Below are 11,312 nucleotides of genomic sequence, written 5' to 3'. Positions count from 1 at the left end.
CCGAAAAAAAACGTACAAAAAAACGCGTGTGTAGCTCTTAAAAAAATTTCACCATTAATTTCAAGACTACCGCTTGTTTTTCTTATCTTTTTCTTTTTACACACACGCACACGCATATATATATATATACATATATATATATATATATATATATATATATATATATACGCGATTTGGTATTTATTTCTCGTTAGCAGGTAGGAGAGTACAAGTTTCGTTTACGCTTAGCAGCTGCCAAAATGCAGAAGTAAATGTATGCAGCATGTGAGCATGTGCTTTATTTTCGATAAAGTGACATTCATCCACGTACATATGAGTTAATGAGACGATAGGTGTGAGTATAGAGGCAAGATACTCAGAACGTGTATACGCTTTAAATAATATGCACGAAGTCCAGGGTGTCGGGAGCCTTGGGACGTATCGCGTGCTCTGGCGTGGCGTAAAATTCAGCCAACGAGCCGTCACGGAATTATTGTTTGGAGAGTCTCGTCTCGGTGAGGACTTTGCTGGGGTCGGGCAGCCTGACGACGAGCTGGGCCCCATTCTGAATGGGCCTCGTGCCGTTCGCGGGTCCGTTGCACTTGAGTGCCGGCTGGTGATGGGGCATGACGACCGCGGGCAGAACTTTCTTGGCGCCGCTGAGCTTGGGCGAGCAGCACTGCTTGTCGTCGTAGTCGGGGACGAGGGGCCCGTTCGTGGCCTTGTAGCCGAGTTTCATCGGGGTGACGCCGGCCTGCTCGGGATAGGTGACGCCGTAAGGGCCACAGTTGTTACCGACCCCGTTCCCGTTCGTGTACGGCTGCTGCTGGGTATTACAGTGGAAGTTCGGCGACAGGATTTTCATGACGTTGCCCGGCTGCTCGGGCGTCGTCGTCGCTCCCGAGGCGAGACCGTACATCGTCTGGCTGTCTGGCGCGTGCTTGTTCATTGAGAGCTGCGCCTGCTGATTCCTGGTTAGAGAATCGCTTTTGTAGATTGGCGCGGAGAGCTGAGTCGAGTTTGTTTTGTTGGTGCTCTTGTGACTGCTGCCCGAGTAACTTGTTATCGACTCGCAAAACTCACTGAGGTATGTTTGATTGACGTACCAGTTGTGCAGTCGGTGATGGATCTCGGGGAACTGGGGTCGGCGATTCGCCACCTCGTGCCAGCACTCGATCATCAGACTATAGATCATCGTTGGACAGTCCTCCGGGCAGGGGAGTAGCTGCCGCGAGCGAATCATGTCGATAACTTCTTGATTGTTGTATCCGTAGTATGGCTGTAAAAATTTTTTTCATCATTTTTATAATGACAGGGCCTTTCTTTCATCTTTTTACAACGTGATACTGATAATATTGGAGGAAGAGTGGGGGGGGGTAGTTGTACGATTGCATTTAATATGCATTGAATAATTCTTGGGAAAGAAATGTCAAGTTTGGGAGTAACTATGTGAGAAATGTTATATTTATTGCACGTTTCAATAATGGATTGGATGACAGATGAATAAATATGGCTTTGTAAAATTAATTTTGCAAATTGCAATGAAAGGATGCCGAATAGAGGACAATCTGAGAAAGGGCTGCTAAGAGGCAAGAGCAGCTTTAAACAATTAGAAAATCTTTTTTTTATCCATTTGGTATTAAATAGCCAGGGGGTGAATAATTCTTTACAATTTACCTGTAAGCCGTAGCTATAAATTTCCCACAAAACAACTCCGAAACTCCAAACATCCGACTCTGTTGTAAATTTGCCATATAGTATTGATTCGGGTGGCATCCACCTCACTGGAAGCAAGCTTTTTGATTGTACTCGATAGTAGTCGCTGCTGTAGATATCGCGAGAGAGACCAAAGTCGGAAATTTTTACTGTCAAATTATCACCAACCAAACAATTTCTCGCTGCTAAGTCTCTGTGAACGTAATGATGGCTGGCCAGGTATTCCATTCCTTGAAAAAAAAAAAAAAAAAATTCCTTTAAAAAAAAAAAAAAAAAAAAAAAAAAAAAAAAAACCATCAATATTAGTAACTGGCATTTCGTAACAGTTCGTTGTGATAAAAAAATAATTCTCTACAAATACGCTCTAATAATATTCTTATTTCGTTCAAATAAGAACATAATTCGGAATATTTACCCGATGCAATTTGAAGAGCTATATGTAGAAATTCGGGCTGCTCTAAAACTTTTCCATTTACGTTATTTAAAGGGACATCGGATCTCGGTGAATGACAAATTAAAAATTCATGCAGATCGCCTTGAGTCATGTATTCAAAAAGCATACACATTGGCTCGCCATTAAGTATCACACCAAGCAAGCATATGATATTTGGATGCCTGAGATCTGTCATTAGATCAACTTCGCGTTTAAAGTCGCTCTGAGTCTTCGGACTTGCGTTTTCCTTCAATGTCTTAACAGCTACGTAAATTATTTCGTCAGATTTATTTCCAGTCTGTAATTCTCCTTTATAAACTTTTCCTATAAAATGTAAATTCTCATGTTACATAAGGAACGTAAGGTGAATAATAATTGTATGCTCAAATTAATATCAATTAATATTTTGGATCGTGAATATCTTCTTCTTTCAAGACAAAAATTTTGTATTTATCTTGTAAAAATATTTGTCAGGATGAGATAATATTAGGTTTTGTTTTTGATTTCCTTTCTTTTTTGTACACAATATAAAAATAGTATTTTCTACACTATAGATTGCAAAGTTATTTCTCATGATTTTATCGATCTATTAAAGTTGATAAAAATTATAATTGACACATTGATAAACGTAGTGCAATTATTAATAAAAATATGCTGTTCTTTATCAATTACTCGATCATATTTTTAATATACGATTTATTTTAGTGTTATAAAACATCATTAAATATGAATGTGAAACTTGTAAATGGTATTTTTAAACTAAAGATGCACGTAAAAACTTGTTAAGGGTAAAACTAATGGATATCCCATCATCGGTAATTGGTAACATAAGTAACAATAATGCATTGATTTCGTACCAAATGCTCCCTCTCCCAATTCTTGTAATAACATGACATTATTTATTGTAAATTGTGGCACACGATTATTGGAAGTTCTACTACTTCCACTGCTTAATGTACCAGTACCAGGGGTAGTGTTACCGGGTCCAGCTAAAAGTGAGCTCATCTCCATTGGTTGTGTCGTATTACGTCTTCCATCGTATATATTTTTGTCGCACTGCAATCCAGTTAACATCTACAAGAAGACAAATATTGAATGTACATTTTCTTTTTCTTCCAATTTAATTTTTGTTATTATGTGTCGGTAAAGTAAAGCGCTCGAATTGTCGGCACGTGGTTGAAAATCAATATTTACAAGCTGAAAAATCGTCAAAAGCATTGTATTGCGAAGTATTGCGCGATATCTACGTGATACTACGTAAACTAAAAGGTAAAGATAAATAAACAAAGCAAGAAAAAAAAAAGAAAAAAAAAAAGAAAAAAAAAAGGAAAATGTCAATATGATTATAAATTGATGCAAATATTAAATAAATAAAAAGCCGTTAACGTAGAAAATTGCTTTGCCGACAATCATCTTGTATAATTCAATGGTGCATATGAAAATTCGTTGTGCATAATAATTATAAATTTTATGAATCACTTGGTGATAATTATATGTTGACAGCTATGCACTTATACAGAGGCGCGCGCTAATAATCGTTTATTTAATAATTTTTTATGTTTTATTTGTACACGTGATTATCGTATCACTGGCACAAATGGAGATTAATTTTTATATCTTTTTAAATTAATATCATTCCGATCGATTATTAATTCTGTTTGAATTTCAATTTTCAATTTTCAATCCAATTATGATTTCAATAAAATTAATAATGACAAGAAACATAAATTGCAACTTTTGAAATGCAATAAATTGTTTTTCAAGCTTACTTTATTTGTTGGTAAGTGGTTAGTCTGTCTCCTGGATTTTCTGCTTTTATAGCAACAACAATAACAAACTAATATAATTACAAATCCTCCAGTAAGTACAAACCCAACAACAGCATAAACCCATAAGTTTTCAACTGAAAGTAAAAGTTATTCGTTATTAATTTTCAAAGTCCAACTGAAAATTAAATAAGTGTCTCATAAGAAATAACTGCGCATATTTCATTGTATTTTATTTTATTCTTTAAATAATTTAAGAGCTCGAATGCATAATTGTCTAAATTAGTAATTAGTTCTTACACGTTTTAACAAACTACACAAATTATTGAAAACTTTCTTTTTCCTTAAGAGACCAATAAGATTTATACAAAATTCCGTATTCATTTACTTACCACATTTAGGTATATTACATATCTCTTTCTGACTACGATTATTCAAATCGACGTAACACCAGGGCTGTGGTTCGGTACTACCGGGGTTTCGACAAAACGAATGACGTCCTGCAAGCTCTGGATGATCAGATATCTGAAGATTAAATTGATTTATCCAACGCAAACACGGACGGCCGGTAACACTAGTTTTTACTACACCGCGATATGAGTTTCCAGTGCCCCAGTAACAATAGTCATCTATACGGCAAAGTAATTATAAATTTTATTATAAATTGATTATAATATTAATTCATCGTATTATTGATAATAATAGGAGTTGTAATTTTCCGTCTTTATACATATGTAATTCATACTTATTATTGTTGGTATACTTTTATCGTGTCATCCACGCATACTATAATATTCATTACCGTTCAAGCTTTATGAAATCAATTATTATTATTATTATTATTGATTTTCAATGAAAACTGCCAATTTAGCTTGTCTCTTACTTAGGACGAGAGATACGTTACAAAGCAATCGGCGAATAAAACTTTTGCCCCATTACGTAATATCAACCCACTTATAAATAAATTATTATAAATATATTTGTTCAACAATTTGAGATTCTAAATTAATTTGACCATATTAAAGCTTCAACGTTACAACGCACATCACCATTGTTGCCAACAATTACAAATAATAATTAGTAAGAAATCGGCGCTGAAAATTTAACGATAAAAGCGAATCTTGGCCCGATAGGATAGACTAAGGTGGTCGCCACTTACTCTCCTGGACATTGTTCTCCGTGGAGATGCCGATGCTCATGCAGTCGGCGGCCTCGGGCGTATCCTCGCCCGGTAGGTCCGAGCACTCGACAAGCGGCACCTGTCTGCCGATCTCCGGATGCCTTTTCGCGATCGCGTATTCCTTCCTACAGAGGTCGTTCTCCAGCATCTCGCATTCCTTACGACAGATCCTTCGGAGTTTACGGTTTAGGCTCTCCTTTTTCGCGGTCCGCGAGTCGCCGTACGTCGTACTGATGATCTTGTGATTAACACCTGCGGTTATTCCGAATGTTAGCTAGGCTTCTTTCAAAATGAAAGGTGGCTGAATCGTAGGCGTCAGTGGACGTGAGAATTAACGAAATCCAAAAGCGGCGATTCACAGTCACTGATAGTATCGCTAGAGCTTATCGTCTAATGACATTATTACATAGCCAAATGCAGCAATACGTAAGTTTTGATATTTTTCGCAATATACGTGCATTTTGTTTTGTTTGGCTAGTAATCGATGAAATTTTGGGTACGAGAACGGAATCGAACCACTCCAATGAGGATAATTTTTCCAATTAGGATATTTAAGTATTATATCGCGTGAGAAAAATCATAACACAGCAATACAAAATATTTTAGGTTCATTTTAATTTAACCGTCTTCTCGTCGATTTATGACCACTAGATCCATTATTTCCATTATTATATTTATCCAATACAGCCAATATGTTGTTACTAATTTACTATTCCAGCGCTGCATTATATTACACACGCGCGCGCGCGTATAATGTCATAATGGTATTTAAATTTTATGAGTAAACTATGAAAATTACCGAGGAGATAAATATAAAAAATGCCCACCTCGTTCCTTATTGTCCAGCGTCGGGTCGAAGCTCGATCGATACTTGGCACCTCGTTTGCGCGGCACGCCATCCTGAAGTCGGGATAAGTTGTCCAGTTCGTCCCAGGCATCCAGCTTCTCGAACGAGTCCTGCTGATTCGAGCTCTGTAGGTCGAAAAATTGGCTGTTGGGCTTCTGATTTCGCGTCTCTTCCCGGCAAATCGGGAATGTCGAGTAGCACAGTGACGGCTGCGCGTATCGTTCGCAATTCGATGATAATTCGCTGCAAAGGTATGCAAAGATGTATGATAACCTCGGGACTTCTCGCACACCAATGTACGAGGGCACGTAATTTGTGGGGCTGTGTATCGATGGACCGATCGAAGATCCGAACCGTTATGCACTTTGAAAGTTATTTTTAATGTAAACGCGGCTGTGCGAATGAACGGAAGCTCATTTACCGAATGCTTGTATGTATGTGTGTGTCAATATATATATATATATATATATATATATATATATATATCGGTTGCATTTATCGGGATAATAAAGGTTCTTGTATTATTCTCAAAAGTTTAGATAGTCGTGAATAATTCATCGTAAGCTCTGCATCTGCATACAGATGAAAAAAATAGTAAGATTCATAATTGGTAGTATTGTGCTAAAATTTATTAAATTACTTTGGTATTAGATTGTCTTAATCTAAATATTACGGGGGTGTCTTAAAAATTGATAATTATAATTAGAACTAATAAAGGTTACGTAAGTGTTAAAACTATGCTATAAATAATGAACGAATATAAAATTCTTACAATAAAATTGCCTAAGTAAGTGATTTATTAATTCATTACATCAATAAATTGTTTAAAAAATTCTATTGTTAATGAAATTCTGCACACAAATTCAAATTCCGGTCAACATTTAACATCTTAAATATACTGGGATGATCTATTCAAGCCAACACACTAATTGTTATATTATCATAAATTAATTGTAAAATTATCCTATTATTTCGCTCCGACAATTTTATCCTGTTAAGACATCGATCCTTCGACAAATCATTAAAGGCTATTTTAGGGCAAATAAAATATTGTTACTGCTACATTGGGAGGTACTTGAAAAGCCCCCTTTATAAGCATTTTAAATTAAAACAAAAGTTTAAGTACTGATTGTTATGGCAGGTGTTCTATTTCTTATTTAAAAAAAATTAAATAACACTTACTTTGATTGATTAATAACGTGAAAGGCTTTTATAAGTTTTTCTTCTAATAAGCTCTGTGTTATTGGATGAGGAATATAGACAGACTGGTTACCAACAAATTGTGCACAAATCCTGCCAACGTAAAGCTGAAACAGATATTGTTGTCTAGATTAAATTGATAATTGTACACAAAGTTGATATATATATTCAAGGGAATCTACAGATCTTTATCGACTATATGTAATAATAATATAAAAAAATAGACTCGACCTCGTTAGTTCAATCGTTTCGAATCAATCGATTAAAGTTATTCAAATTTATTTAGCTATATTACACAAAAGATTATACAGAAGAGAACGATAAATTGATAGTATCATGCGCTAAGAAGAGAAGTTTGTTTGATGTAAATTGTAACAAGCCTTACTTTTATCCATAAAACACTATCGTCTTATTATGGATAGCACGAGTATTATAAAAAATTTTATTAGCTTTAATTTAAAACCGACCTCGCAGATTCCTTCATGATTGTCTTTGCGTCCCGGAAGTGAAGATGCACCAGGAAGGCTAGCGAGACTAACACCCACTGGTAGTTGCATATTGACATTTTTAAGGCCGCTGATTTCAGTGAGATCTATGGTGCTGGTTTGCGAGCTAGTTGGCTGAGGACTAGGTGGCAATCTTCCAAAGGGATTCGTCGATCCTACCTGATGTGGAGTCGAGCCTCCGCTTCCAGAATTATCAAATTTGTCTCCATCCTCGTTGCTAATAAATAAATAAATGAAACGTAAATAATATTATACAAGGATATTATTAATGAATTGGAAAAAAAATATATAGAATGAAATAAACTACTCAAGTTTATTAGTGATAATAAATTGGACTCAATGAGTTTGCAATATAATAAAAGTAGCTGTTCAAAACATGTGATCGCATTAACAGAATCGTTAACAAACATATTGTAAGCTACTTCCTATGCTGGATTACAAGTATAACGATAAAGTGTAACATGACAATTGTCTACCGTTATGCATTCCTAATAAATTTAAAAGCATCACGAATTAATTATAAAGGCTCGTCAGCTAACAATATGTCGCTCACGCGTTTTGGAATTGTAAGCAAATTAACAGTGTTGTTTACAGTGAGATAAACATAACCTCTCAGCCGAATAAAAATAAAATTCGAAAAATAAAAGTAAGACTAGACAAAGCAAACGAGGAAAATGCAAGTGGTATTTGCATTTACTTATAATAGGGCAAAGACTCGCCAGAAGCCGTCGGAGTATAGAAGAAAGAGATAAAATGCACCGCACTCATTAAATTATACACACGCACTCGGTTGGTAAGGAATCGGATGTGCTCCTGACACTTATCCCTGCTCGTATAAAAATACCAGAATTTAGAAACAATAGTAGGTACGCGAGTAGCTTCATAATTACAACAAAGACAACAAAACATTAAGTATAATATCGAGGCTTGTGTCATTTCAGCGAGTGTTCGGCAGCCATTTCCGGGGACTCGCTGCGACTCAATGTCGACGACGTGAGCGCAAGAGCCTAACTAACTCTCGCTCGTCCTCGTCGCTCTTTCTCGCCTCTTACATCCCAGTATGTTTTGAGCGCCACCACCACGTGAGCAGCCAGGACGTACTGGGGTCGTTGAGATTCCAAACATAGGCGTCCAATGATCTAAGTATAGGAATCGCTTGGATGAGAACTGCAGGCGTTGGGGTGGGGGAACGGGCGGGGTGGCTGGGGCTGGGGCAGCGGCAGGGGCAGCGGCAGGGGCAGGGGCAGGGGCAGGGGCAGGGGTCTGAAGAGACCTCGAATTTATGTGCCCTTTGTGCGCCTCCGTGCCCATATGCTCGCTCGTGCTATTACGGGAGCGTGCACTTGGTGTGCTTAAATTATTATTATGCTGTAATGTTAAGAGGACGGTGGTGTGGTACTAGTACTAGGCTCTATACGTAGTCGCATTCTATTATTCAATTTCTTCTCAATTTCACTTTACGGCCTATTTTTCATTGGATCTTGTTTGTTGGTCCGGGCGTTATTTTTTTTTTTTTTTGTCTATCAACTTAAGTGCCAACTGATCGAAGATATGCGAATTCTTTGATTACGTATTTGTTATGAAAAGGTTTTACAGTGTTGCGACGAGGAGCGAATATTATGAAGGAAATAGGGGGATTATTGGGGTCATTGTGTACGGGGGGTTGGGGGAGGAGGGAATAGAATGGAATACGAAAAAATGATCGAATGCATGTATCATTCGGCTTGAAACGTACATAGGAAATATTACATTCCGTAGCATCGCTACGGATTGGCTGAGGATTGCTTGATGGTGAACAATGACACAATAAGTCGATTTGAATTATCGAATCGCATCTTTTCCAATGCTTCTTAATTTCTAATTGCACGAGTACGTTTGATCCTTTACTTAAATGGCGTCCCCCCCCCCATCACCCCCCATCGTTACCTATCAATCAGTATATATAGTTTTCATGTTGTTTTTCTTCTCCTCCTTCGTTCATCATCAACAACATTAGCAGTATCAAATATCGTATCCATAAAATCACGTATTATATCCTTTACCTTTATATGACTATTTTGCGCAATATCGTGAAAAAGATTAATAATAAGTAATAGGAAAATCATTGTACTTACTCGTCGAGTAAATCTGGTAAATGCGGCAAAATTGGGGAGTAGCTGCCTATAACGAGCGAAGGATTAACTCGATGTCCTCCTGCAAACATGATACATAATAAATCGAACGTTAGCTTTATTAGTAATGAGACTTAAATAAAGAAAAATAATTGAAAAACACAGATATACAAATTTCAATAATCGCAGCATTATAACTTGATTAATGAAAAATTAATTTCCCCCTGTATTATTATAATAATGGAACAATTACGTCAATTACAACGTTTTGCCACTGTACTAAATATATAATAATGTGTAGACTCATACATATATTTCTATTTCACTTTTTAATTAAACTTTTTAATTAAATATAGTCGATAATAATAATTTAATATAATTTAATTCGATGTTGTGTGTTGCACGCATAGAATGTAGATAATAATCGAATGTCGTATACAATTGTCGTTTACTTTGTAGTGGTACGGGGGTGAGGATTTTGCCGTTCGCTCGAGTGACTCTTGATCGAGCAGTTTTCTAAAATCGAGTCGAGCATTCGAGATCGGCATTCTGCGCATCGGACTTTACTAAACAAATTTGATTTTGTAGATTAGCAATGTTTCGACAGACATTCTTCGTTAAAAGTTAATATTACGTGTATCGGCGAGACATGGGACACGAAATTATAAAATGTTTACATTATGTTATAGGTCTTATTGAAATTTTATTTTCATAAGTAGGTTATACTTTACATGTATTTACAATACACACGCGCGCACGCACAGAGAGAGAGAGAGAGAGAGAGAGAGAGAGAGAGAGAGAGAGAGAGAGAGAGAAGATGTTGAAAACGTGCTAACACGATAATTAAAAAGCAAGGCGAAATACGAGACGTAGGAGTGGAAAGCATTAATTTGATGGAAGAGTGATATAAAATTGGCAAAACTTAATCACCGACGCAGATAGCGAACAATGCAGTAATTATCGTTATATAATTAACTAACTGCCCATGAAATTTCGGATATAAATAATATTATGAAAAAGTAAAAAATATTATTGATCGAAAGTGGCCATCGCGTCAATTTATCTCCATGCAGACGGCTTAAATGATATATTGCCGCAAAAAATCTAAAATATTCTAAAGTTTAGTAACTGCAAGCATTAAGTCCAATAATCTTCTTAAGAGTCGTTTAGTTAAAAGAATTTTAACTACGTCTCGTGCGTCTCGTGTTGATATTTATATCCGTGGTAAAAAAAAAGAAAAAAAGATAGAAAGTCGCCAATTATGACGTATTGGCTTATACGCACATTTTACGAAGGAATTTAATCTGTTTTGCAAAATCGCGCAGCTTAGCGGGGTAATTATCAAGGGAGGAGCTGTGAATCTTGGAGATTCGGAGAGAGTAATAAGACAGCGTGCATCCGTTATGTCAACTGTCCAAGTATTCACGTTGAAGAATAACAAAAAAAAAAAAAAAAAAAAAAAAAAAAAAAAAAAAAAAAAAAAAAAAAAGTAAAAATGATTCGCCGGGAGGAGATACGTGTTTTATCATTGGGATTTCGTGCTTTTAAATAGCTGCATTCATTAATTTGCACTT

The 11,312-nt window shown here is 36.3% G+C and overlaps 1 protein-coding gene across 5 annotated transcripts; it reads right to left on the bottom strand.

The window, feature by feature from the left end:
- Nucleotides 1–397: 397 nt before the first annotated feature.
- LOC105360076 (tyrosine-protein kinase transmembrane receptor Ror) lies at nucleotides 398–9,814 on the bottom strand. 5 transcript variants are annotated; one of them, XM_011496853.1, is made up of 12 exons: nucleotides 8,414–8,623; nucleotides 7,589–7,844; nucleotides 7,104–7,228; nucleotides 5,902–6,164; nucleotides 5,054–5,326; nucleotides 4,287–4,523; nucleotides 3,898–4,031; nucleotides 2,986–3,202; nucleotides 2,111–2,452; nucleotides 1,657–1,925; nucleotides 1,086–1,258; nucleotides 398–1,025 (listed from the first exon to the last, which is right to left on the bottom strand). In XM_011496853.1, exons 1-12 carry the CDS (start codon nucleotides 8,509–8,511, stop codon nucleotides 470–472), a joined length of 2,943 nt encoding a protein of 980 aa, XP_011495155.1. In that variant the 5' UTR covers nucleotides 8,512–8,623; the 3' UTR covers nucleotides 398–469. The 5 variants fall into 5 exon arrangements, with proteins under 5 accessions (XP_011495155.1, XP_011495156.1, XP_011495157.1 ...); XM_011496854.1 differs by having other exon boundaries at nucleotides 398–1,022; XM_011496855.1 differs by having other exon boundaries at nucleotides 398–950.
- Nucleotides 9,815–11,312: the final 1,498 nt, after the last annotated feature.

This window comes from Ceratosolen solmsi, unplaced genomic scaffold (assembly GCF_000503995.2).
Source record: "Ceratosolen solmsi marchali unplaced genomic scaffold, CerSol_1.0 scaffold13, whole genome shotgun sequence".
NCBI lineage: Eukaryota > Metazoa > Arthropoda > Insecta > Hymenoptera > Agaonidae > Ceratosolen > Ceratosolen solmsi.
Note: the sequence above shows the minus strand (reverse complement) of the source record. Positions and strands in the feature narration are given on the sequence as shown.